Below are 21839 nucleotides of genomic sequence, written 5' to 3'. Positions count from 1 at the left end.
TAGATCTTCTGAACTCAGGCAGTAATTGTGGGCTTCATTTTCCTGAAGAGGACAAGGCTCCAAAGCACTGCATGGGTTCTTCTAGGATGGAAAGAGGCTCTGTAGCAATTGAATATTCATTTAGAGAATATTCACAGAGAATAAGGGAATAAGGAACCGTGGCCCTGGACAGGTTCCCTTTTACTTGGGCAACTAGTTGAGTTGGTGGAGCCCATTTTCAGCCTAGACATTCTGACAGCTGAACAAAGGGTTGATCTCTTTAGTGTCTGACATTCTTAGTGGCGAAAAGAACATTAATTTTGGGCCCTTCACTACACTTTTAATCTCAACAGTCTGGAGGTAGAAGCAAGCAGATGGAACTCCTGGTCTCCTGGTCTACACACAGAGTTCTTGGCAGGTCGATGATACACGGTGAGAACCTGTCTCAATAAAAGGAGAGAAAGAACATGAAATTAGGAAGGTGGGGAGGATCTGGGAGGAGAAAGAATATGACCAAAATATATTGTCTGAAAAATTTTTTAATTAAAAAGCTTAATGCGATAACACAAAAATGCCACCAGCAATGGTTTGCACTGTATGGTCCAAAGCTCTTTTTTTTTTTTTTTTTTTTTTTTTTTTTTAATTATTATTAGGTATTTTCTCGTAGATACTAGTTTCGGAAACTAATTTGGCAGGGACTGGAACGAAGGCTCAAAATTTTAAGTGCCCAAGTATTCATAGCTTGTAGGTGACGCTAGGAAATCCCACTACTCTAGTTCCAAATTCTATACTATATAAAACTTAACATTCATTCTGGTCCTGAGTAAACAGTTTTTAAAAGGGGTAGCGGGTTCAGAAGCCAGCCTGTACACCAAAACACCACTGCCAACTAGTAGCAGTGTTTTCCTTAATAATAGTAATAACACTTTACACCCCAGAGCTAGAGAAAGTGCTTTTCTTACAGAAATTAACATCAGAATGTGGGGGTTGGGGGGGGGGTGACGTCCCTCTGTCTGGCAGCCAGTCAGTGGCCCCGGGGCAGGGCTGGATCTGCAGGTGAATCCCGGCCTCCGGGCAGCGGGCTGGGCTAGACGCTGCTGTCGCAAGTTCTTCGGGCCCTGGGCGTCCTCGCCTTCGCCCCAGGCGCCGGCCTGCCCTCCACCCGGAGCTCGGCCCACGGCGCCCGACGCCCTAGCGGAGCGGGCGGGGGCAGCCTGCAGGCCCCTCCCCGGCGCCCAGCGGCAGCCGCGCAAGCAGCGGAGGAGGCGGGAGCGCCCAGGCCGCTGCGCTCATGGCGTCGCCGGGGTGAGTGAGGCGCTCCGGCTGCGCAGGGGGCGCTTCTTGGGCGAGGGGCGGGCCGAGCGGTGCGTGCCCGCGACCCGGCGCCCACTCTGCCTCAGCCTCGGCCGGACCCCAGGTGACCCTGTCCCGTCAGGTGCCTGTCCGCGCGACCCGCGGCCTCCCCCGCCGACCTTGGGCGGTCGCGGCCCGGGCCAGGGTCTCCCTGCAGGATCGCGGTCGGGACCAGTCAGGACAGCGCCGGTCAGGGCCCGGGAGTCCGAGAGACGGATCCTGGATCAGCGCAGCGGGGAGGCTGAGGGAGGGGACTCGGGGTCCTAGGTCTCGGTTGAGGCCGCAGAGAGGCTTAGCAGGCCTGACGTGTGTTTCTGGCGTTTGTACTTGCTTGCGTTCGAAGTTGATGCTTGGGTTCACTGTCAATGTCAGGATAAGGGGTTCCCAGCTGGACCCTTGTGCAGAGTCGGAAAGCGGATCTGGGATCTAAGGCCCTGCCTGTGTTTGAGTGGGGGTGGGGGCTTCTATGGGATGGCTACACTTGTTCTGGTATTACCTCTTTTCTAGTGCTTTTTCTTCCTTCTTTTTAAAATAATGTTCGTTCTTAGGAAATTCAGTAACACATAGTTCGTATTTATTTGGTGAAAAACTATCTGAACCGTTTTACTAGTTATGAGATCAGAAATGACATAATTAGACTAATGCTTTTATGTCACAGAAAGGAAAATGGGACTCAAGGTCATAGCTTTAGTTGATAACTAAATGTGGTAAACATTGCTAAAGATGGTAAACATCTTTTTGACTTTACCCCATCATTCGGAGGATCTTAGACCCAGTAGTACTGGTAGTAATTCAAGCAGTGTATCTTTGCAGTTCAGAGGGCTTACAGGTGCAGAGGACTTTTGGGGTGGAGCATGTAGAAGTTAAACCTCTACAAAAGAGGTCTGCGCTGTGCAGTGGAGTTATTTGGCTCAGCACAGTGGTCTGAATGAAGGTGAATGAAGCAATCTGAACTTGATCCAGGCCTGCAGGCGCCAGCCAGATCATGGGCAATTTCCACCTGCCTAATGCCTTTCTAGGCTTGAGGGCCAACAGATTCTGGGAGCCGGCCTTTTCATTGCCAGCTGAGTATCTAGTACTTTGAGCTCATAAGAAGAATAACAGTGACCCATCCTGGGAAGGCTAGTACTTTGAGCTCATAAGAAGAGTAACAGTGACCCATCCTGGGAAGGCAAGGCTGAAGGACCCAGAGGTTCAAGGTCCCTCTGCATTCTTGCCCTGCCTGTTAGGAAAGTGTAAGACGGGCCTCTTAGAAGCAGCATGAAAATGTTTGAGCCTTTTGGGGGGTAAGGCTTGTAAGAAGTCACAGAACATTTTGTGTTTAAGCACTCTGCTTTGTAGACATGAGTCAGAGGAGGATCTACTGTTGGATCAATAATTCTATGGACCAGTTATGCCTGAACCATGGACTGCCTGTATAGTGGGCGATATTTAATGTTTGTGGTTCTAGTTATTGTGAGTGACCCAGTGTATTTGGGGTGTATAGTAATTTGTAATTCCCTAAGGGGTGTCTATTAAAACAGGTCACAAAACTTTTAATAGACTTAAAAACTGCTTAGTTTGATATGCATACACTTATTGACTACAGTTCATATCTCTAGATTTTACATCCAAGTATCCTCTTTAATAGGCATCTCTGGTAGGTGAGAGAATGTCTCCTGGGCTAGCTGCCTGTAATTTTTTTTTTTTTTTTTTTAAACTGGGATCTGGCTAATGTAGCCATGGCTAGTCTAGGGCCTCAAGCTCACAGAGATTTCCCTGTCTCTGACTGTTACCGTTAAACCTCCTTACTACATTGGCTGTTTTAGACAGCAAATGCAGAGCAATACATGGCAGAGATGGAAGGAGCTAGTCATGGGGGTGGGGTGGTTCTAAATCGGTTGTACTTTGATAAGTGGCAATCTCAGTGATAACATGATAGAGCTATTGAGGAAAGAAAAAAAAAATCTAAACCTGTTTTGAGGACCTTACATATGTGCTAGGTGTGGTGTTAAAAGAGAAGATGTGTTTGAGAAATGACCTATAACCCACTGTGTCTTGAATTAAGTAGACTCCAGAGCAGTAGAAAAGGTGGGGGACCATGGGCTCTCTGCCTGCCACTGAAAGGCATGCCTAGTCAGCATCATCGCAGCTCTGGGAGAATCATTGAAACAGCAATGTAGAGGGGAAGAGGGGCAGGAGACACGACACAGAGCTCACCCGTCTGCTGCCATCTTGCCCATTTCTGGACTGGTCTCACTCCTATTTCTAATCATCTGGCTAGGGGTCTTTTGCTCTACGGGAATAAAAATCACAGGCAGTGACTAGAATCTCTTCAAAGGCTAGTCTTTGGCAACTTTGATTTCTCTCTGCTTGGTCAGAGCACATGACAGTGGTTATGACAGGGGAGCAGCTGCAGGACGTACCTGGGCAAGCTTTAAGTGTAGGGGCCATTGTCCCCACAAGGTTATGATATGTAGGCTTCAGAAATTAGGGTTCTTGTGCTTAGAACCACTTAGGCCTAGGTTCTGATATCATTGCTGCTAAAGACAGCTCCCTGGACCTCTGCTGGTACCCAGAGCCTGCTGTTTCTCTCCTGTCTTCTTAAGCCTTTTTGCTGAGCCTTCGTTCTGTGCTTTCTTCTTTACCCCCACCACCCTTCTTCCTGCTCAACCTGCTCTTTTGTCTGCTGGGCAGCCTGCTGCCTTGCTCTCCTAGTGCCCTGCTGACTGTTGAGGTGTCTCTATCCCTGCTGTTGTTACACTGTCCATGTTTCCATTTCTCTGACCATTGAAAGTGAGTAAGAAAAGAAAACTACTCAAGAGAAACATTTTATTGAGCTTAATGTCACAAAAGCAGGGAGGCAGCACTGGAGAGTGTCTCTGACCACTAAGTGAGCCTGAGTAGCCTGCTTAAGGAAGAGACTAGAAACTACTACTTAAAGAATCACATTTCCCCATCTCCCAATGTCTTTATGTCCTTGAAAATGAAGGTGTGTTTACACGAACTTTAAGTGCTTTTGATTAGGGCTAGAGATACAGTTTGGTTGGTAGAAAGCTTCCCTGACATGTACAAAGTCCTGGGTTCAGTCCTCAGCACTGCATAAACTGGGCCTGGTGGCTCATGCCTGTAATTCTAGCACCCTGGAAGTAGAGACAGGAGGATCAAAATTTCAAGGCCATCCTAATTAGAAGAGAGCCTGGAATCCATGGGAACCTGTCTTAAAATAAAAATGAGCTTTAGAATATTAGTAGTGATCTTAACAGAGCTTGCATTTGTCCACTGCCCAAAGGAAAGGTAGCTGGATCTCTGCCAGTCACACTCTTTCCATCTCGTGTGGATTTTCCACCTACCTCCGTCTTGCTGTCTAGTCAGGGGTGTCTTCCCTTTGATGGTTGGGGTGTCCTCAGGCTTTGTAGTCATCTCTGCTAATCTCAACACACATTCTGCATTGTCATGTCTGTTTCTGTGGGTTTAACTGTTGATTCACAATTCACAGGTAAGTTTCTAGGAGTCTCCATGTTCCTTGAAATTGTGTGCACTATTGGTGTGGTGTGTATTTTACTGGGATCAAAATCTGGCTGTTGTGGGGTTCAAACAAGGTATGACTGTGTAGCCCAGGCAGTCTCTGGTGCTGGGACCACCAGTCTTCACCCTGTGCTCTACCCACCCTGTTTTTAAAAGCATCTTACTCTTAACAGTGTTACAGCCATCCATCCTGAATTCCCTGGTTCTTAATAATTTCTTTTTATTTGTGTGTGAGGTGTCTATGTCATGGTTTTCATAGGAGTCAGAGGAGAATTTTTTAGAGTCTATTCTTTCTCTCCACCTTTGCATAAGTTCTGGAATTGAACTCAGGGTGCCAAGTTTGCACACGAGCACCCTTTCAATTTTTTGTAAGACTGTCTCTCTTAAAATAATAATGTAGGGGTTAGAGAGACTGCCCAGTGGTTAGGAGCACTGGTTGCTGTTCTTCCAGAGGACCTGGGTTCAATTCTCAGCACCCACATGGCAGCTCACAGCTGTCTGTAACTCCAAGATCTGACACCCTGACACAGACATACACTGAAGGCAGAACACCAATGCACATAAAATAGAAATAAATTATAAAATACTAGTGTCAGTTTCCCCATTATCTTGAGAGGATTTCTTCGAAGATACCCAGCAAATCTCTGAAACTGTGACTAATATGAAACTATTTGAGATGACAGAGTCTCATGCTTCAAAGTCACTGTATACCTGAGGATGGCCTTGATGTCCTGATTCTCTTGCCTCTAGCCTCCCAAATACTAGGATCACAGACATGCACTACCACACCCAGCTGATATAGCAAATCTTTAAATCTTTTTAGATTTATTTATGTCTATAAATGTTTTGCCTGCATATATTATGTACACCACATGCATGCCTGGCACCTAAGGAAGTCAGAAGAGAGATCCCTTGGAACTGGAGTCATGGGTGGTGTGAGTCACTGTGTGGGGGCTGGGACTTGAACCCAGGTCTTCTGCAAGAGCAATAAATGCTCTTAACCCCTGAACCATCTCCCCTGCTCCTAGAAAATTTTTTGTATGCCAGTTCTTCTTATACACAAACATCCCTATGAAAGTTTAATTTGTAAATTAATAACTAGTAATAAAAATAGAACATTCATAACAATAAACTATAATAACAATTTGCAATTAGAGCCATTAGTAAATAAAATAAGAGTCACTTGAACACAAGCAGTGACAGTTGACCTGGTAATCAGGAAGATTTTTAAGTGACTAACAGGTTGATGACATATATCAAGATATGCTGGCAAAAGGGATGATTCATGTCCTGGGTGTGACAGGGCTGGAGGCTATTCATGCTATTCAGAACAGTATGAGCTTTGAAAATTAGGAATTCTTTATCTCTTTATTTTTCAGTTTAGTATATTTCTAGCCTACAGTTGGCCTCTAGTAACTAAAACTCTGGAAAGTGAAACTACAGGGTGTGTGTGTGTGTGTGTGTGTGTGTGTGTGTGTGTTAGTTTATATAGTCTGTTACAGTTACACAGCCTTGCAGATGAAAGTAGACATCTCCCTGTACAACATCTGAGTTGGGGAAGTACCCTCCAAATTTTCTTTTCCATTCATTGCTTTTGTTTGTTTTTTGAGAGAGGTTCTGGAGAACTGAACACATGCAAACTAAGAAATCCTTCTGTGTCTGAACTACATCTTACTTTGGTCTCTTTTTACTTTTTATTTTGAGACAGGATCTTGCTACATGTTCAGACTAGCCTTGAACTCACTCTGTAGCTTAGGCAGGCCTTGAATTTGTGAGCCTCCTATATCAACTCTGGAATAGCTGGGATTATAAATTTATGCTGTCAAGGCCTGCCTTTTAATCTGTCTGTACATGAGAGCGAAAGAGAGTGGTCATATTGTCATATTGTTCTGTGTTCATTTTATTTGGCCAGCAATATCTTTTGTTTTGTTTTTGTTTTTTTTAAAGACAGGGTTTTCTCTGTGTGCCTCTGGCTATCCTGGAACTCTCTCTGTAGACCAGGCTAGCCTCAATCTCAGAGAGTCGTCTTTGCCTCTGCTGGGATTAAAGGCATGACCCACCACACCCGGCTAACAATACGTCTTGGAATTTTTTCTGTGACAAAAGAAACAGATACCTACAATTTGACAGTTGTATACTAGTCTGTGGCATGGTTATACTATTCTGTGAAGAATGATTAATTTTTTTCTGAGGTAATGCTGCCCATCTGAACCCTTAGACAATTTAAACACAGATGCAAGTTCTGCCCAACTGTGGTAACACAACATCCTTAACCCCTGCGCTCTGGATGCAGAGGCAGGCAGATATCTGAGGCCAGCTTGGTCTACATAGTGAGTTCTAGGGCAGCCAGGGCTACATATTGAGACTTCATCTCACATCTTCATCCCTACCTCACCCCTCAAAAAAGAGTTGGTTTTCCTGGCTGGAGATCTTGGCCATTAAGTTTCCTATAAATGGCACTATTTTGCTCTTTGCTATTGATTTTAAGAGTTCTTTAGACCTCTGCACATGTAATAGCCTTCTAAGAAGTAGAGAGCTTCCTCCTTGGCCCCTTGTATTTCCTCGGTAATATTCAATCCCAGTTTATTTGACCTGATTGGCAACATTGAATTCTAAACACTCACATTCCACAAGTAACACTTGATTGGCAACATTGAATTCTAAACACTCACATTCCACAAGTAACACTTGATTTGTATGAAAGTGAACTTATACTCCTCAGTGTTTGGTTTGGGCTGAGATCATCACACACACAGAAAGGAAGATGTTCAGGCTGAGGAAAAAGAAGAGGGTGTAGACGTCAGGAGTGCCAAGTTTGGCAGGAGGACTCAGACAGGAGGCTGAGTGGGGCTGTGGTGAGGAAACTTAGCGAAGGCAGGAGTGTGATGCTCAGGGTGAGGGAACTGAGCAGTGGACAGGAACCCAAGGCTGGTGCCTGAGCAGGAAGGAGCCCAAGTAGGGCTTCCTCCTTCAGCCCCTCCTCCTTTCTTCCTTTCCTTTCAGTCTTTTCTCTCTGCCTATTTGTTTTGTTTGTTGAGACTTGGTTTCCCAGTGTAGCTCTAGCTGTCCTGGAACTTCCAGCTCTTGTAGACCAGGCTGTCCTCAAACTCACAGAGATCCACCTGCCTCTGCCTCTTGAGCGCTGGAACTAAAGGTGTGTGCCACCACTGCCCAGCTCTCTGCCTATTTTTTAAAAAAAAATTTATTTACTTATTTCTTTATATATGTTTACTTACTTAACTATATGTTTGTCTGCATGCGCACCATGGGTCAGATGAGGGTGTTAGGTTCCCTGGAACTGGAGTTAAATGGTTGCAAGCTGCCATGTGGGTACTTTTAATCACTGAGCCGTCTCTCCAGCTCTTTCTCTCTGCCTCCTTTTATCTCTTCCTTCTTCCTCTCTCGTCTCCCTCTCTCTCTCATCCTTACTTTACCGTCTTCTCGGTTTCTGATCTTACTCCCTTGGTCTTTGTAATCTCAGCTTCAGACCTTGTGTCCACTTTGCTCACTAACCCCCCCACCCCAGGACATCCCACTGCTCCTTGGAGTGGTTAAAAACAATTCCATTAACATTTAGTCTCTTGCACTTCCTGAAGATACTTCATACACATCTGTGAGAGTGGAAGGGCTTGTCTGGACTGAGTGGACTAGATATTGGTGGGTGGGGAAAGAGGAGGGAGACTGACTTGCCACACTGTCACGCTTTGAGGGAAAATCTAACAGGAACGCTTTTGTTGCATAGATGCTGCCACGACCTCTGCATAAGGGACATGGATGGGTGAGCATTCAGGCTATGCAGTGGCTCCATGAACCCGGGATCCTCATATGGGTGCACCAGGCAATCTAACAGAAGTAGTGTAGGCTGGAGTGTTCTGGCTCTGTGGGGTAGCTCTTCATCATCAGCCCTGCTGTTGACCTCTTTGTGCCTAGAAACAAACCGGAATCTCTGAGTCAGGGACTTTCCAGGCCAGAGAGTGCTCCTCCATCTAGATCCTGCCCACTTCTAGCAAGTGTGCTGTCAGGCCCTGTTCTGACTCTTGACTGTTTCATCTTCATAGCAAGCCTGTGCAGTGTGCTATTACTGTCACCCCTTCCTACAGACAGGGAAATCAAGCCTAACAAAGCTTTAAGATAAAACTTGATCCAATATTAATCTGCGCGTGCGCGTATGTGCCTGTGTTCTGTGCAGACCCGTGGTTGATGTTGAATGCCTTTCTTCAGTTGCTTTTTACTTTTATGTTTTGAGAAAGAGTCTCACTGAACCTGAAATTCATGCATTCATCTAGGCTGGCTCGCCAGTGGACTTCAGGGATCTGCCTATCTCAGCCCCCTATTTCCTTCCAAGGCTGGAGTTATTGGCTTGTGCCTGTTGGACAGACCAAAGAGACGATCCATTCAGGTTTATTGGGTTAATTATAGGAACATGGTTGGGAGTTTACTTAGAGGAACAGGGTGATTCAAACGCAGCATGGGTGGTGACTCATGAAGCTGCACCCCTGGAGTTTGCAGGCAGCACCACCTGGCAGTCTCCTAGTCACTGCTTTATTCTTTATTTTGTATTTTGTTTTGTATGTGTATGTTTTGCATGTATGTGTATGGTGGTAGTGGGGGGCATGCCTCAGGGCACATGTAGAGGTCAGAGGACAACTTGTGGAAGTTGCCTCTCTCCTTCCACTGTGTGAGTCCCAGGGATCAACTCAGGTCACCATGCTTGCTGCATCATCTATTTTAATTGTCCCTTATTATTACACACACACACACACACACACACACACACACACACACACCACACACGGTATACATGTTTGTGTGGTGTATACACATGTATGTGGAGACTAAAGGTGCATGTTAAAAATTAATTAGTGATAATTAATTTTTTAAAATGTATTAAATTTTATTTTATATGCATTGGTGCTTTGCCATGGGTGTCAGATCCCCTGGAACTGGAATAACAAACAGTTGTGAGCTACCATGTGGGTGCTGAGAATTGAACTCAGTTTCCTCTGAAAGAGCAGTCAGTGCTCTTAACCACGGAGCCATCTCTCCAGCACCCAATAAATTAAATTTTATTTTAATTTTTAATTGTGTATATATGGATGGCAGGGTGTGGGTTTGTACATAAGTGCTAGAAAACCAGGGTCCCCTGGTTCTGAAGTTAAAGATAGTTGTGAGCCATCCCATGTGGCACTGGGAACCTAACCCAGGTCTTCTGGAAGAGCAGTATGTGCCTTTAACCTCTGAGCCATCTTTCTAGCCTTCTTAATCACTTTACATTTTATTTTATTAAGTCAGGATCTCAAACTGAGCTGGAGCACAATGATTCAGCTAGGCTGGTTGGCCAATAAGCCCCCTAGGGATGTGCCTGTCTTGTGCCCTCATAGCACAGGGGTTACAGATGTGCACTGCTGTGCTTATGTGGCAGGCACTTTACTTGCTGAACCATCTTGGGGCTGCAGTTTATTTATTGCTTTTGTAGCTTGTAACTATCTGGACTTCCTGAGCCTTGTTAGTGGCCCTTCCCTCTAGGAGGGACTGTGATGGGGGAATGCCTGTTTCAGTTTGGAGGAAATACACACAACAGATGGCTTCACCCCAGACCCAGTGTAGGTGCTATTGTATGCTGAGTCATGCTGAAGCTAGAGCCCCTGTGAATGTGACTTTGGAAACTGGATCCTTGTAGATGTGATTAGTTAAGATGAGGCTTATACAGGATTAGGGTGGACTCTGGATAGTATGACCATTGTTTTTATATGAAGCAGAGAAGAATCAAGCACTGAGAATGAAAGCTATGAGGATTGAGGTGACACAGCTGTTGAGTCACACATACACTATGCTAGTTCCTTGTGGCTGGTGTCACAAGGTACTATTGTGGTGTGATAGACTTTTCCTGTGGAGATGCAACACACATCTACTCATACCAGATCATGCAACCCATGACAGACCAAGTACTGATACCATGGAAGCCAAATTGATGAACCAATCCGTTTTATTGGGTTCATTTACAAGAGCAGAAACGACTCAAAGACAGCAGCTGCATTACCAAAGCCTATCCCAGCCTGAGTGACAGCTCACAAAGCTTGGAACCTGAGCACACTGCACAGCTGTAGGAGGCTCAGCAGATAGGAGTTTCCTTTCCAAGGTGGCTTAGCTGATCTGACCCTCTTCCAGGAATCTGGGTTTGCTCCCTGCTTCTTCCAGGCAGCCTGGTTTGTCTCAGAGTATTCTGTGCAGCTTGGCTCCTCAGAGAGTAGTTCTTATCAGTCTTTACTGTTTATTCTTAGGAGGCAGGGGCCAAGTGATTCTGGTCAGTTTCAGAGACTTCCTGAATCTATTTTGAGTTGTTTACTTACTGTCTTAATGGAGCTTCTCTGAAGTATGGGGTGTTCCACTTAGTTCCAGAATATTCTCCTTTCACTTCACCTTTACAACCATGTCTTAAGAAGTTTCCCTCCAAGATGGGAGGTCTCAATCTATATACACTGAAGAGGTCCTGACAACATGTTTATTCTCTCACCAAGCTGGAGGCCTTCAAACCCCAAAGTTATGATGGCTGCAGACAGTGCTTGGCTTTTCTTGAATTGTACATGTGTCACTGCGGTCTCTACCCTCTTGACATATGTTGTCCTTCATGTGTGTCCAAGTTTCCTTCTTTTCATAGAGAACTAACTGCTCATTGTATTAAGGGCCCATCCTACCCCATCATGACTTACTCTTCTTTTGTTTTTCATGTCAGGATTATACTCTATAGCTCAGACTGGACTTGAACTCACTAGATAGTTCAGGCTGGCATCAAACTAGCCATAAACCTCCTGCCTCAGTGTTCTAAGATCTTAGATTACAGGCACGAACCACCTTACCTGACGGTGACCTTATTTTAATTTAGCTAATTAGGCTTGCAAGGATCCTGTTTCCTACTAGGGTCATACATAGTTCAACTCGCAACACACATCCAGAGGGGTTTTAAACATTTATGTCTCATAAAAGTGAGGCTTTGGAGGCAGAACGAATGTCTTGGGATATTGTTTTGGTTTAGGATGGGGTCCCTAATTAACACCAAAAGTGACTTGCCACTTTCTGGAAATGTAGGGCATGAGGGGAAGGGAACTTCAACAATAGAGGTTCTTTATTATCCAAAGCAGGTAGTACCTGTTGATGTTTACAGTTTATGAATGGTTACCTGTGCTTACTCTAAGTAAAGCTACTTTGTTCATTTGTTCTCACTGTAGGCTGATTGGTATATATGCTCACTGTAGGTTGAGTGGTGTGCCTGTGCTTACATATGCTTGTCAACTCAGCACCGTACAGGGAAGAAAAAAAAGATGAAAAAAGAATATCTGAAAAACTTTGCAAAATCACCAATAACAAAGAGTGTACTAGAAAGGAACCAGCTCATGTTTGGGTCCCAGCCATATTTGATGATATGGGCAGCCTTTGCCACATTGCTCGGAGCCCAGCTTCCACCTTGTAGTGTGAATTTGGGAGCCACATTAGTGTGAATTTGGGAGTCACATTAGTGTGAATTTTCGAGATGCTGTAAGATAGCATAAACTGTAGGCATCAATCACAGCTGTTAACTTTTCTCCAAGATCTTGAGATAGCAGATTAGGTTCATGAGGTTTGGTTTCTAGTCAGTGTCTGCGGGAAAGAGTGGCCCTTCTCTTAGAGGTCACTAGTGTCATCACAGGAAGGCCTCACCTTGTAGCCTTCTTTGATTTTAAGTAAGATCTCAAGTCTAAATATAATCACATTGGGTAAAGACTTCAATATAAGAATTTTGAATGACACAATCAGTCTGTTACACTGTTAGAAGGCATCATGTGTTAGTGAAGCTGTAGATTAAAAGGCATTAGCCACAAGCCTGGCTTTGCCTCCAGTTAAACCTGATATTCGGGGAGCAGTGATGGACCCTCAAGTCATGGTTTGCACAGCTCATTTGTGACATGGTTTGCCAGTAAAAATGAAGCCCACACATACACTTTTCTATGAGCATGGTTGCAAGGTCAGCCTTGTCTGCTACCTGCTGTCTGTTTTCTTGTGTGGAACAGAAAGAGATGAAGTCAAATTCTGTCCTGAGTACTGGCCAGAATATATGTCCTAGGGATAAGTGTCTGGCCTTGGAACATGGCTGGATCAAAGTCCTGTGCTATGGAAACCTGCTGTCTGGCTTAACCCTCCCTGGGATCCTCTGGCAGTGTCTTTGGACCTCTGAGCCAGGCCTGCAGCTTCGGTTCTGAGGAACTGTGTTTAACCAGATACACTTCTTTATGTTTTAGTTATTTAGGGGGTGTGTGTGTGCACGTGAATGAGTGCATGTATACCTGTGTGTACACCTGTGTGCATGCAAGCATGTAGAGGTCAGGGAACGACTTGTTCTCCCCTTCCATCATGTAGATTGAAGTGATTGAACTCAAGTCTTCAAGGCCTGGCAGCAGGTACTTTAACCTGCTGAGCATCTCACTGACCTACTTACAGCATCATTTTACTCTATTCCTCTTTGTCTTTGAGGCAGGACCTCAAACCAGGGCCTTGTACATGTTATTCAAGTGCTCTACCACTGACCTACATCCCTAGCCAGACTCTCCTCCTAGTTGAGGGCCTCTTTTGTAATTTAATAATCCCATTCAGGAGAGCTTTTCTATTCACCTTCTAAAACCCCAACTCCAAATATTATCACATTGGCTTTAGGCTTTCGGCATAATGAACTTCGAGGTCCCAAGTACATTCAGTCTGTAGAGTCAGTCAGTTGCTTTCTTCATGGTGCTTTCCTCCTAAGCCCTTCAGTTTGACTGTTTCCTAAGAAGAAAGATACTCTATTATATAACCACAGCATAGTTCACATTGATTGGACGCGTGTTTCATTTTTATTTCACCCCAGAGTTTCTTCTTCAGGGTATAATCTAGGATCAGCTGTTGTGCTTGGTCTTCTAGAATGTTTCCTTTGTCTTTTGACATGCACATCTGAGATACTTTATGTCTCACCCTCTGGTATAATATCATTTGTTTTCAGTTTGTTATGATGGCCTGGTTTTGTCTTCTTGGACAGAACACTGCAAGGGTATTAGTCCTTCCTTTGGAGGCCACAGTGATACACGCTAAGGCCTGACTTAATTATTAAGATTAGTTTGGATCAACTCAGGAAGTGTCACTTGAGCTCTGTTATAATTACTGTTGGCTTTTCCTCCCTGTACTTCTTAGGGACACTAAGACTGAGCGAGCAGCTTACTCCTTGTTAGCCCTGTTGACCATTCACTTTGACTTGAATCCACTCTGATTTCAACAAGGATGGCGCTATTCTTTGTTTATTTGTTTGTTTGTTTGTTTTAGAGACAGGCTTTTCTCTGTGTAGTCCTGGCTGTCCTGGAACTCACTCTGTACACCAGGCTGGCCTCAAACTTACAGAGATCTGTCTAACTCTGCCTCTCGAGTGCTGGGATTAAAGGGATGTGCCACCACTGGCACCAGTGGACTTAATGGCACAGTTCATTTTGAAATTCCTCTGCTTTTACCATTCTGTTGTGAGCAAGAGTGCTTGAGCTATTTATTGCTTATAGGACAAATTCATTTATTTTTCAATGTTTTTTCTTCCTTGTTTGTTTTGAGATAGGGTCTTACTTTGAAACCCTAGGTGAACTCACAGAGATCCACCTGCCTCTGTCTTCCTGTGTGCTGGGATTAAAGTCATGCATCACCACTACTGAATTGGTTTTCAGTGTTTCCTATTTTAGATTTATTTGTACATATGAATGTTTTTCCTGCATATGTGTATTATGTGCACCATATGCCTGTTAGCTGTTAGAAGAGGCCCTGGAGCTAGTGCTGTGGGTGGTTGTAAACTACCATGTTGGTGCTGGGAATAGAACCAAACCAGGTCCTCCACAAGAGCAGCCAAAGTCCTCTACAAGTGCTCCTAGACACTGAGCCATCTCTTCAGCCTTGTCATTTTAATTACCATATTTCATTCTTTTTCTGCTCATGTTATTCTAGCTTTGGCCAGTGGGAGTCCCTTGAGCTGCTGCATGAATCCAGAGACATCCCTCAAACTTTGCAGAGTTTCTGTTTTGTTTCTAAGTTAAGATGATAGCCAAGATCTCCAAGGAGTTCTTACTTCTCTTGTGTAAAATGACATTAAAGGGTGACATGGTCAATTTCTCTGCTCTGTCTTTGCTTGATGGCTGTTTGAGCAGACACAGTTAGGAAATAGACATGTATAAACAGATGTATATGGACATAGGCATGTGCACACACATGAATATGAATGTAGAGGTCACAGTTCAACCCAGCATCCTTGCAAGTTTTATAGATTCTGTCTACTATTTGTGAGTTTATCTTCAGTCAAAATCTTCACCCTAGGGTTTGCTTGTTCCCACTTTTTTTTCCCCTCCCTCCCTCCCTCTCTCCCTCCCTCCCTCCCTCCCTTCCTCTTTTCTAGGTTTCTCTGTGTAGCTCTGGCTGTCCTGAAACTCACTCTGTAGACCAGGCTGGCCTCAAACTCAGAGACCCACTTGCTTCTGTGTCCATCCCCGCCCCCCCCCCCGGGCCCCCCATGGGTGCTAGGATGAAAGGTGTGTATCACCACCACTCTCTGCTTGCTCTCATTTTTAAAAAGTTGTGTGTGCTTGCATATATGCACTTGTGTTTATGTGTACGTGTGCATGTCAAAATATTTGCATGTGTGCTCATGTGGGTGGGCATGCATGAGTACGTGTGTGTGTGTGTGTGTGTGTGTGTGTGTGTGTGTGTGTATGCGTTATGCATGTATAGACACTCTAATGCTTGTACCCACATGGAGGTCAGAGGACAGCTTTTCAGGAGTCTGCTTTCTTATTCCATTTTGCTTTTGAGATGGGGTCTCTCCTCTCCTGTTGTGGTCCTCATAGACTGGCTGGCCTATTCTCCCATCTTGCCATAGGAATTCTGGGGTATAGGAATGCCCCTGCATCTGGCTTCTTACATGGGTTGTGAGGATGGAACTCAAGTATCAGGTTTTACCTGCAGAACCATCTCTCTGGCTCATGTTTGTTGTTTCTATGAGACACCTAAAATAATTAAAAAATATTTTATTTTATATACAGGGTCTATCTTTGTAGCTTTGTTTGGGCTTGGAACTTGTAATTCTGTTATCTTAGCTTGAGGTGTTGGATTGGGGTGTTATAGATTAGTGGTAGAGCATTAACCATGTGGGTGGCCCTGGATTTGTACCTCAGCAGTGCACCCACACACAAAATTAAAACAAACAAACAAGATCACCCCTTCTTGTCTACACTGTTGGTTTGTTTGAGACAGGATCTTGCTATGTTGACCAGGTTGGCCTTGAAATTGAGCTACTCCTGCCTCAGTCTCTTCAGTGCTGGGGTTACAGGTGTGTGCTACCACACATCATTCTACATTATAGACATTTTTGTTCTGTGCCCCCTAGCCTTTGATGAATGCATTTCTAGATCTCTCTCTAAATGTACATAATTTAATCATATATTATTACATTATTCTGTAACTTACTCCCTACTAATTTGCATGCCTTTAGTGTCTTTCCATAATAGTTCACCTAAAATTGCTCTGCTCACAAAAAGAAGCCCAGAGAACATTGCGTTCTGCTTGCAGAGAGAGCTGTAATTTCCTGTCACTGGACTTTGACAGATTTGCTATTGAGTGTCAAGCTCACACTTGTAACTAAGTCTTCATTTTTCCCTTAGGGTAGAAGTGGAATTACTGGTCAAAGGGTATGTATGTTTTTATGACTTTCAGAGTGGCCAACAGCTATGGTGGTATTTCCAGGCTAGTACATTGGAGTCATAGAGATGCCCAGGACCAGCTCCCAGAAGTCTGATTTCATGGATCTGGGATGTACCCAGAGTTTATAATTTTAAAAGATTTTATTCTTATAAGTTTATGTATATGTGTGGGTGGTGGGAACTGAATTCAGATCCTGTAGAAGAGCAGTATGTGCTCTTTACCACTGAGCCATTCCAACAGCCTGAGTTTATAGGTTTTAAAAGCTGCCAGGAGAGTTTTATATGCATCCAATTTGATTAGGTGAAAGTGGTAGTAAATTATTTTGGTGATAATTTTCTTCTGAAAAATTTTTCAGGCATTCAGCTCTGGGAGAAGTGGCCCCAGAAGTAAAACCTTCAGACAGTCAGACACCCGTGGCAATTGCAGGTAAAATCAGACTTGGACCCATTTTGAAATAGATAGGTTTCTTTTGTCTATTGGGATTCTGGAGTCTGCACTCTAACTGGGCTGGGATTGTGGACCTAAAACAAGCTTAAGGCTTTCTTTTTCTCTCTATTAGAAGATTCCATCCCAAGATGTTCAAATCTTTGTGTACTTTTTATTGACATTACTGTTTCCTTTGTTATAAAGGTATAAATTGTACAAATACTAGACCTTACTAGAGACACAGATATGTGACTTTTTTGTCCCGTTGTGTTTACTACCCACTGTGTGTGTGTGTGTGTGTGTGTGTGTGTGTGTGTGTGTGTGTGTATTTTGTTGTTGTTGCTGGGACTCAAACCCAGGGCCTCAGAGTATAAAGTACTATACTACTGAGCTACATTCCCAGTTCTGCTTTTACTTTTTTTGAGACAAGGTTTCACTGTGTAGCCCTGGCTGTCCTGGAACTCACTCTGTAGGTCAGACTGGTCTCAAACTCACAGAGATCCTCTTGCTTCTACCTCCCAAGTTTAATCCCAATGGGAGTAAAGGCATGCACTACCCCACCGCCTTGCTTACACTTTTTTTTTTTTTACGTTGTTGTTTTTGTTGTTATTAAAGATAGGCTCTGACTAAAAGCTCTGGCTGGCTTAGAATTCACTATGTAGACCAGGCTGGTTCAGACTCATATAGAGATCTACCTTCTTTTGCTTCTGAATATGGAACTAAAGACATGGCCACCGTGCCTGTTTTCACTTTGATATCTTCCTTAGATGTATAATGTTTTTACTTAGTTTTGCTTTTGTCAACTGTGTCTTTAGTATCACATCTAAGAATCCAGCAGGATGTCAAAAGTTAGGAAGATTTGCTCACATGAAACTCTTAGAAGAGTTTCATGGTTTCTTTGGTGGGGGCCAGGTTGAGACAGGGTTTTTCTGTGTAGCCCTGACCATTCAGGAATTTGCTCTGTAGACCAGGCTGGCCTTGAACTCAGCGATTCACCTGCCTCTCTCCCCCAAGTGCTGGGATTAAAGGCTAAGCCACTGTTTATAAAGCACCTATTGGGTGCAGGTTCCTATGAGTCTACTTGGTCAGTATTTATAAAACATCTATAGTGCGTCACCAATGCCCAGCTTGGCTGATAATTTTTTTAGGAGGCTGTCATGTTGGCACATGCCTGTAATCCTAGGCTGCCCATCAGGAAGGTAAAGAATGGCCTGGACTACAGAATTTCAGACCAATATGCATAACTTTACAAAATGTCTTAAAATGAAAAGGCAAGGGGTGGTATGAATGTGACTGAGTGACAGGCCCTACGTATCAGGTCTTAATGGGCACGAGGGTAGAGTAAGGTCCAGGTTCTTCCTTGGAAATCGAATCCTGTAAGAACTGTGCCAAGCCCAGGCAGGGGATTCAAAACTGGAGCATTGAAGCAGTTTCACTGAAACCAAGTAAGCTTTCCCTCCTGATTATCACAGTACCCAGCACATACTCGATGGCTTTCCATCAGGATGTAGGATATATGTTACTGAGCAGTGAATGAACGTCTACCATGTGACATATCCAGGCTGTTAGTACTGGGTAGAGTAAAGCTCATAGGCGGTCCCCCCATCTCACACCATACACAACAAATTAACTTTAAATGGATAAACAAACTAATTGTAAGAATTAAAAATCATGAAACTCAAAGCTGGATGGCGGTGGTAGTGCTTGCCTGTAATCCTAGCATTCAGGAGGCAGAGAAGTCTCTGTGAGCTCAAGGCCAACCTTGCCTACATAGCAAGTTCTAGGACAGCTAGAACTACATAGAGACCCTGTCTCAAAAACAACAGCAGTAAAACCCCAAACCCTTAAAACAACAAACAAAAACATCAAAACCAAAATAATGTATGTTTTGCCTATGTTTATACCACATGTATGCAGTATCCACAGTGACCAGAGGAGGGCATCTTATCCATGGAACTGGGGTTATAGGCCACCTGGTAGGTGCTGGGAATTGAACTCAGGTCCTCTCTGTAAGAGCATCAAGTGCTCTTAACCTCTGAACCATCTTTCTAGCCCCAAACTTGGCTATTATTTCCTACTCTACTTATTTTTTTCCTTTTCATACCATACCACATTTTGAATTGTTTGGGAAAATATTTTTCTTTCTAGTATCTTACTTTCATTTTGAGTAAGTATTGTGCTTTGATTCTTGAGTCCTTTTGTGTTTTCACTCAAATCATCCTGCTTCCAAAAGTCACCTACTCCAACCCCATTTTCTCTATATCCATCCATCAAAAAAGACAGTTTAAATTGTTAGATTTATCCCAGCACTTGGGAGGTAAGGCGTGTAGATCTCTGTGAGTTCGAGGGCAGCCTGGTCTTCCAGGACAGCCAGATATGTAGAGAAACCCTGTCTCTAACAAAAAAACAAAAAGGTTTATCTGTTGATTATGGGGGGATCATAAGGTTGATAAGAAAGATTTTAGAGCTGTAGCTATCTTTTGAGTGTTTGTTTTTGTTTAAACTGGGGTTATTCCAAAAATCTTCTGGTCCTGAGTATTTCAGGAATGCTCAACCTGTAGTACCAACAGTCAACAAAAGCCACTCCAGACTTGTTTGTAGAAAGACTCTAACTGGCTAATGAGGTGAAATGTCTATATTCTTTTTTTCTAGATTTGGAATGGAGAGAAATGGAAGGAGATGACTGCGGGTTCCATTATGGAGGTAGAGACTATGGGACTTAGGACAAACTGGGTTGGGGAAGGTGAGGGTATAAATGCAAAGTGAAAAATAACTAGGACTGGATGGTTTTACATATTTTTATATTATTAAATTTCAAGGTATTGCAATTTTGGTTTTTAAAAAAAGAGGACTTAGGTTTGTTTCACTTAATTTACTTTTTGTCAGTCTATTTGTCATTATTATCACATTATTAGATTAATTCCCCCTTATTTTCTTTTGCTTTTTCTCATAGATGGCCCAAATGAGGCTCAGGACAATGACTTTCCAACAGGTATACATTTTCTCTTTCTTCTTCAGCTTTCCATTCTGTTGGAGGAGAATACTCTATAAGTGACTAGTTCTTAAACTTAACTGTATCAAGTCACATGGGTATTGGACTCTAGACCCTTCTTGTCTATCACCCCTTTATGAACTATTAGTAATGTTGCTAAAAACCAAACCACTCAGGAACTTAGTTCCTATAACTTAACTACACGGCCACTGTGAGTTACTGTCTTCATGAGTGGAGATTTTCCCGTGTATCTTATTTTTAACAAGTTCCTGAAGTGATTCTAATGCCCAGCTATCTAGATTTAGAAACTCTAGCAATAGCTTTGTTTGTGTATTGGCAAATTTGGACCCAGAGTTGCTGAATGGTCTCCTAAGGACTGAATGCCAGGTATGGGCACATATGTAGAATCAGGTTACTTTTGTGGTTTTTCCCAAGTTGCTTTGGTGATCATGCTACTTAAGCAGCAGTGGTTATTGTGTATCCCTGAATCCATGTGGGCATAGCAGAGAGACTTGAGTAATAGCTATGTAAAATTTCTGCCATATCTTCCTGTGTAGTTTTTCTGTTTTTATTTATTTTTATAGTTATATTTATTTGGGGCTAGAAAGATGACTCAGCGGTTAAGAGCACCTGTTGCTATTGTAGAGGACCTTGGTTTGGCTTCCAGCACTCTCTTGGTGGCTAATAGCTCTATGTTACTCCAGTTCCAGAAGGATCTAATGTCCTCTTCTGGCACTGTATGCACATGATAAACACACACACACACACACACACACACACACACATACACACACACAGAGAGAGAGAGAGAGAGAGAGAGAGAGAGAGAGAGAGAGAAGCAAAATACCCATACACATAAAATAAAAATAATTTATTTTAAATTAATGTTTTTACCTATTTATGTATTTGTGTGTACATGTGCGGGTGTATAGAGGTCAGATAACAATGTGAGGATATGTTTTCTCCTTCTGCAATGTGGGTGTCAGGTTTGGAGGCAAGAGGTTTACCTGATGGGCCATATTACCAGGCTAGTTTTTCTGTTTTTTAAACAAATTCACAGGCTCCCAGTAACTTCTCAAGTGGTCCTTCAGCTACATTGCTATAGAACTTAGAGCCTTGAGCTGACAAGATGGCTCAGAGGGAAAAGCACTAGCTGCCAAACCTGATGACTGAAATCAAATCTCAGGACTCCTACAGGTTTTTTTCTCACCTCTAGATGCGTGACATAGCTAATGTATGCAAATAAGTTTAGAATTCTGAGCCCTAAAATTAATGCTATGGGACACTTGTGGTGTTGTATGCCTGTAGTTCAAGGTAGAGGCAGAAAGATTGAATCTACTCATAGGGTTGAGACAAGACTGGGGAACTCCCTTACCCCACCCCATCCCCATCTTTAAAGAATAATAATAAAAAAGGACTAGGGATATAGCCCAGATGCAGATTCCACTTCAGCACTGATAAATAACTAAATAAGAAGTGAACCACTTATTTATGTTGGTTATGAACATTGGTAAGATGCCAGTCCAAGATCCGGGTATAGGTAGAACTTTTTTGAGTGTTAACTTGTAAAGTTTGCATTATATAGGGTGACATTTGAATATCTAAAATATTCAGTGTCTACCAGGCATCAGCCAACACCAGATGGTTTATTGTCACTGTTGGGGTTCTATGGAGTAACAGAACTTAGAGAATGTATCTCTGTAGAGAGAAAGGGGATTTATTAGAATGGCTTACAGGCTGTGGTCCAGCTAATCCAACAATGGATGCTTATGAACAGAAGATCCAAAGGATCCAGTAGTTGGTCAGTCAGTGAGGCTGGATGTCTTAGCTGGTCTTCAGTATATACCAGAAC

At 43.4% G+C, this 21839-nt stretch overlaps 1 protein-coding gene across 4 annotated transcripts in view; it reads left to right on the top strand.

The window, feature by feature from the left end:
* The window catches only part of Urgcp (upregulator of cell proliferation), a 39747-nt gene that overhangs the window by 12778 nt on the left and 5130 nt on the right, over positions 1–21839 (top strand). The window contains exons 1-5 of one of the 4 annotated variants that reach the window (XM_051200559.1): positions 1158–1284; positions 16535–16556; positions 16925–16995; positions 19648–19698; positions 19949–19987. In XM_051200559.1, the coding sequence (XP_051056516.1) occupies positions 19665–19698; positions 19949–19987 (73 nt within the window). In that variant the 5' untranslated portion in view covers positions 1158–1284; positions 16535–16556; positions 16925–16995; positions 19648–19664. Of the gene's footprint in view, positions 1–1157; positions 1285–16529; positions 16557–16924; positions 16996–19647; positions 19699–19948; positions 19988–21839 lie in introns of those variants that run through there. The other 3 variants (XM_051200556.1, XM_051200558.1, XM_051200557.1) reach the window with 3 other exon arrangements.

This window comes from Phodopus roborovskii, unplaced genomic scaffold (assembly GCF_943737965.1).
Source record: "Phodopus roborovskii unplaced genomic scaffold, PHOROB, whole genome shotgun sequence".
NCBI classification, from domain to species: domain Eukaryota; kingdom Metazoa; phylum Chordata; class Mammalia; order Rodentia; family Cricetidae; genus Phodopus; species Phodopus roborovskii.
This window is presented reverse-complemented; position numbering and strand designations above follow the sequence as displayed.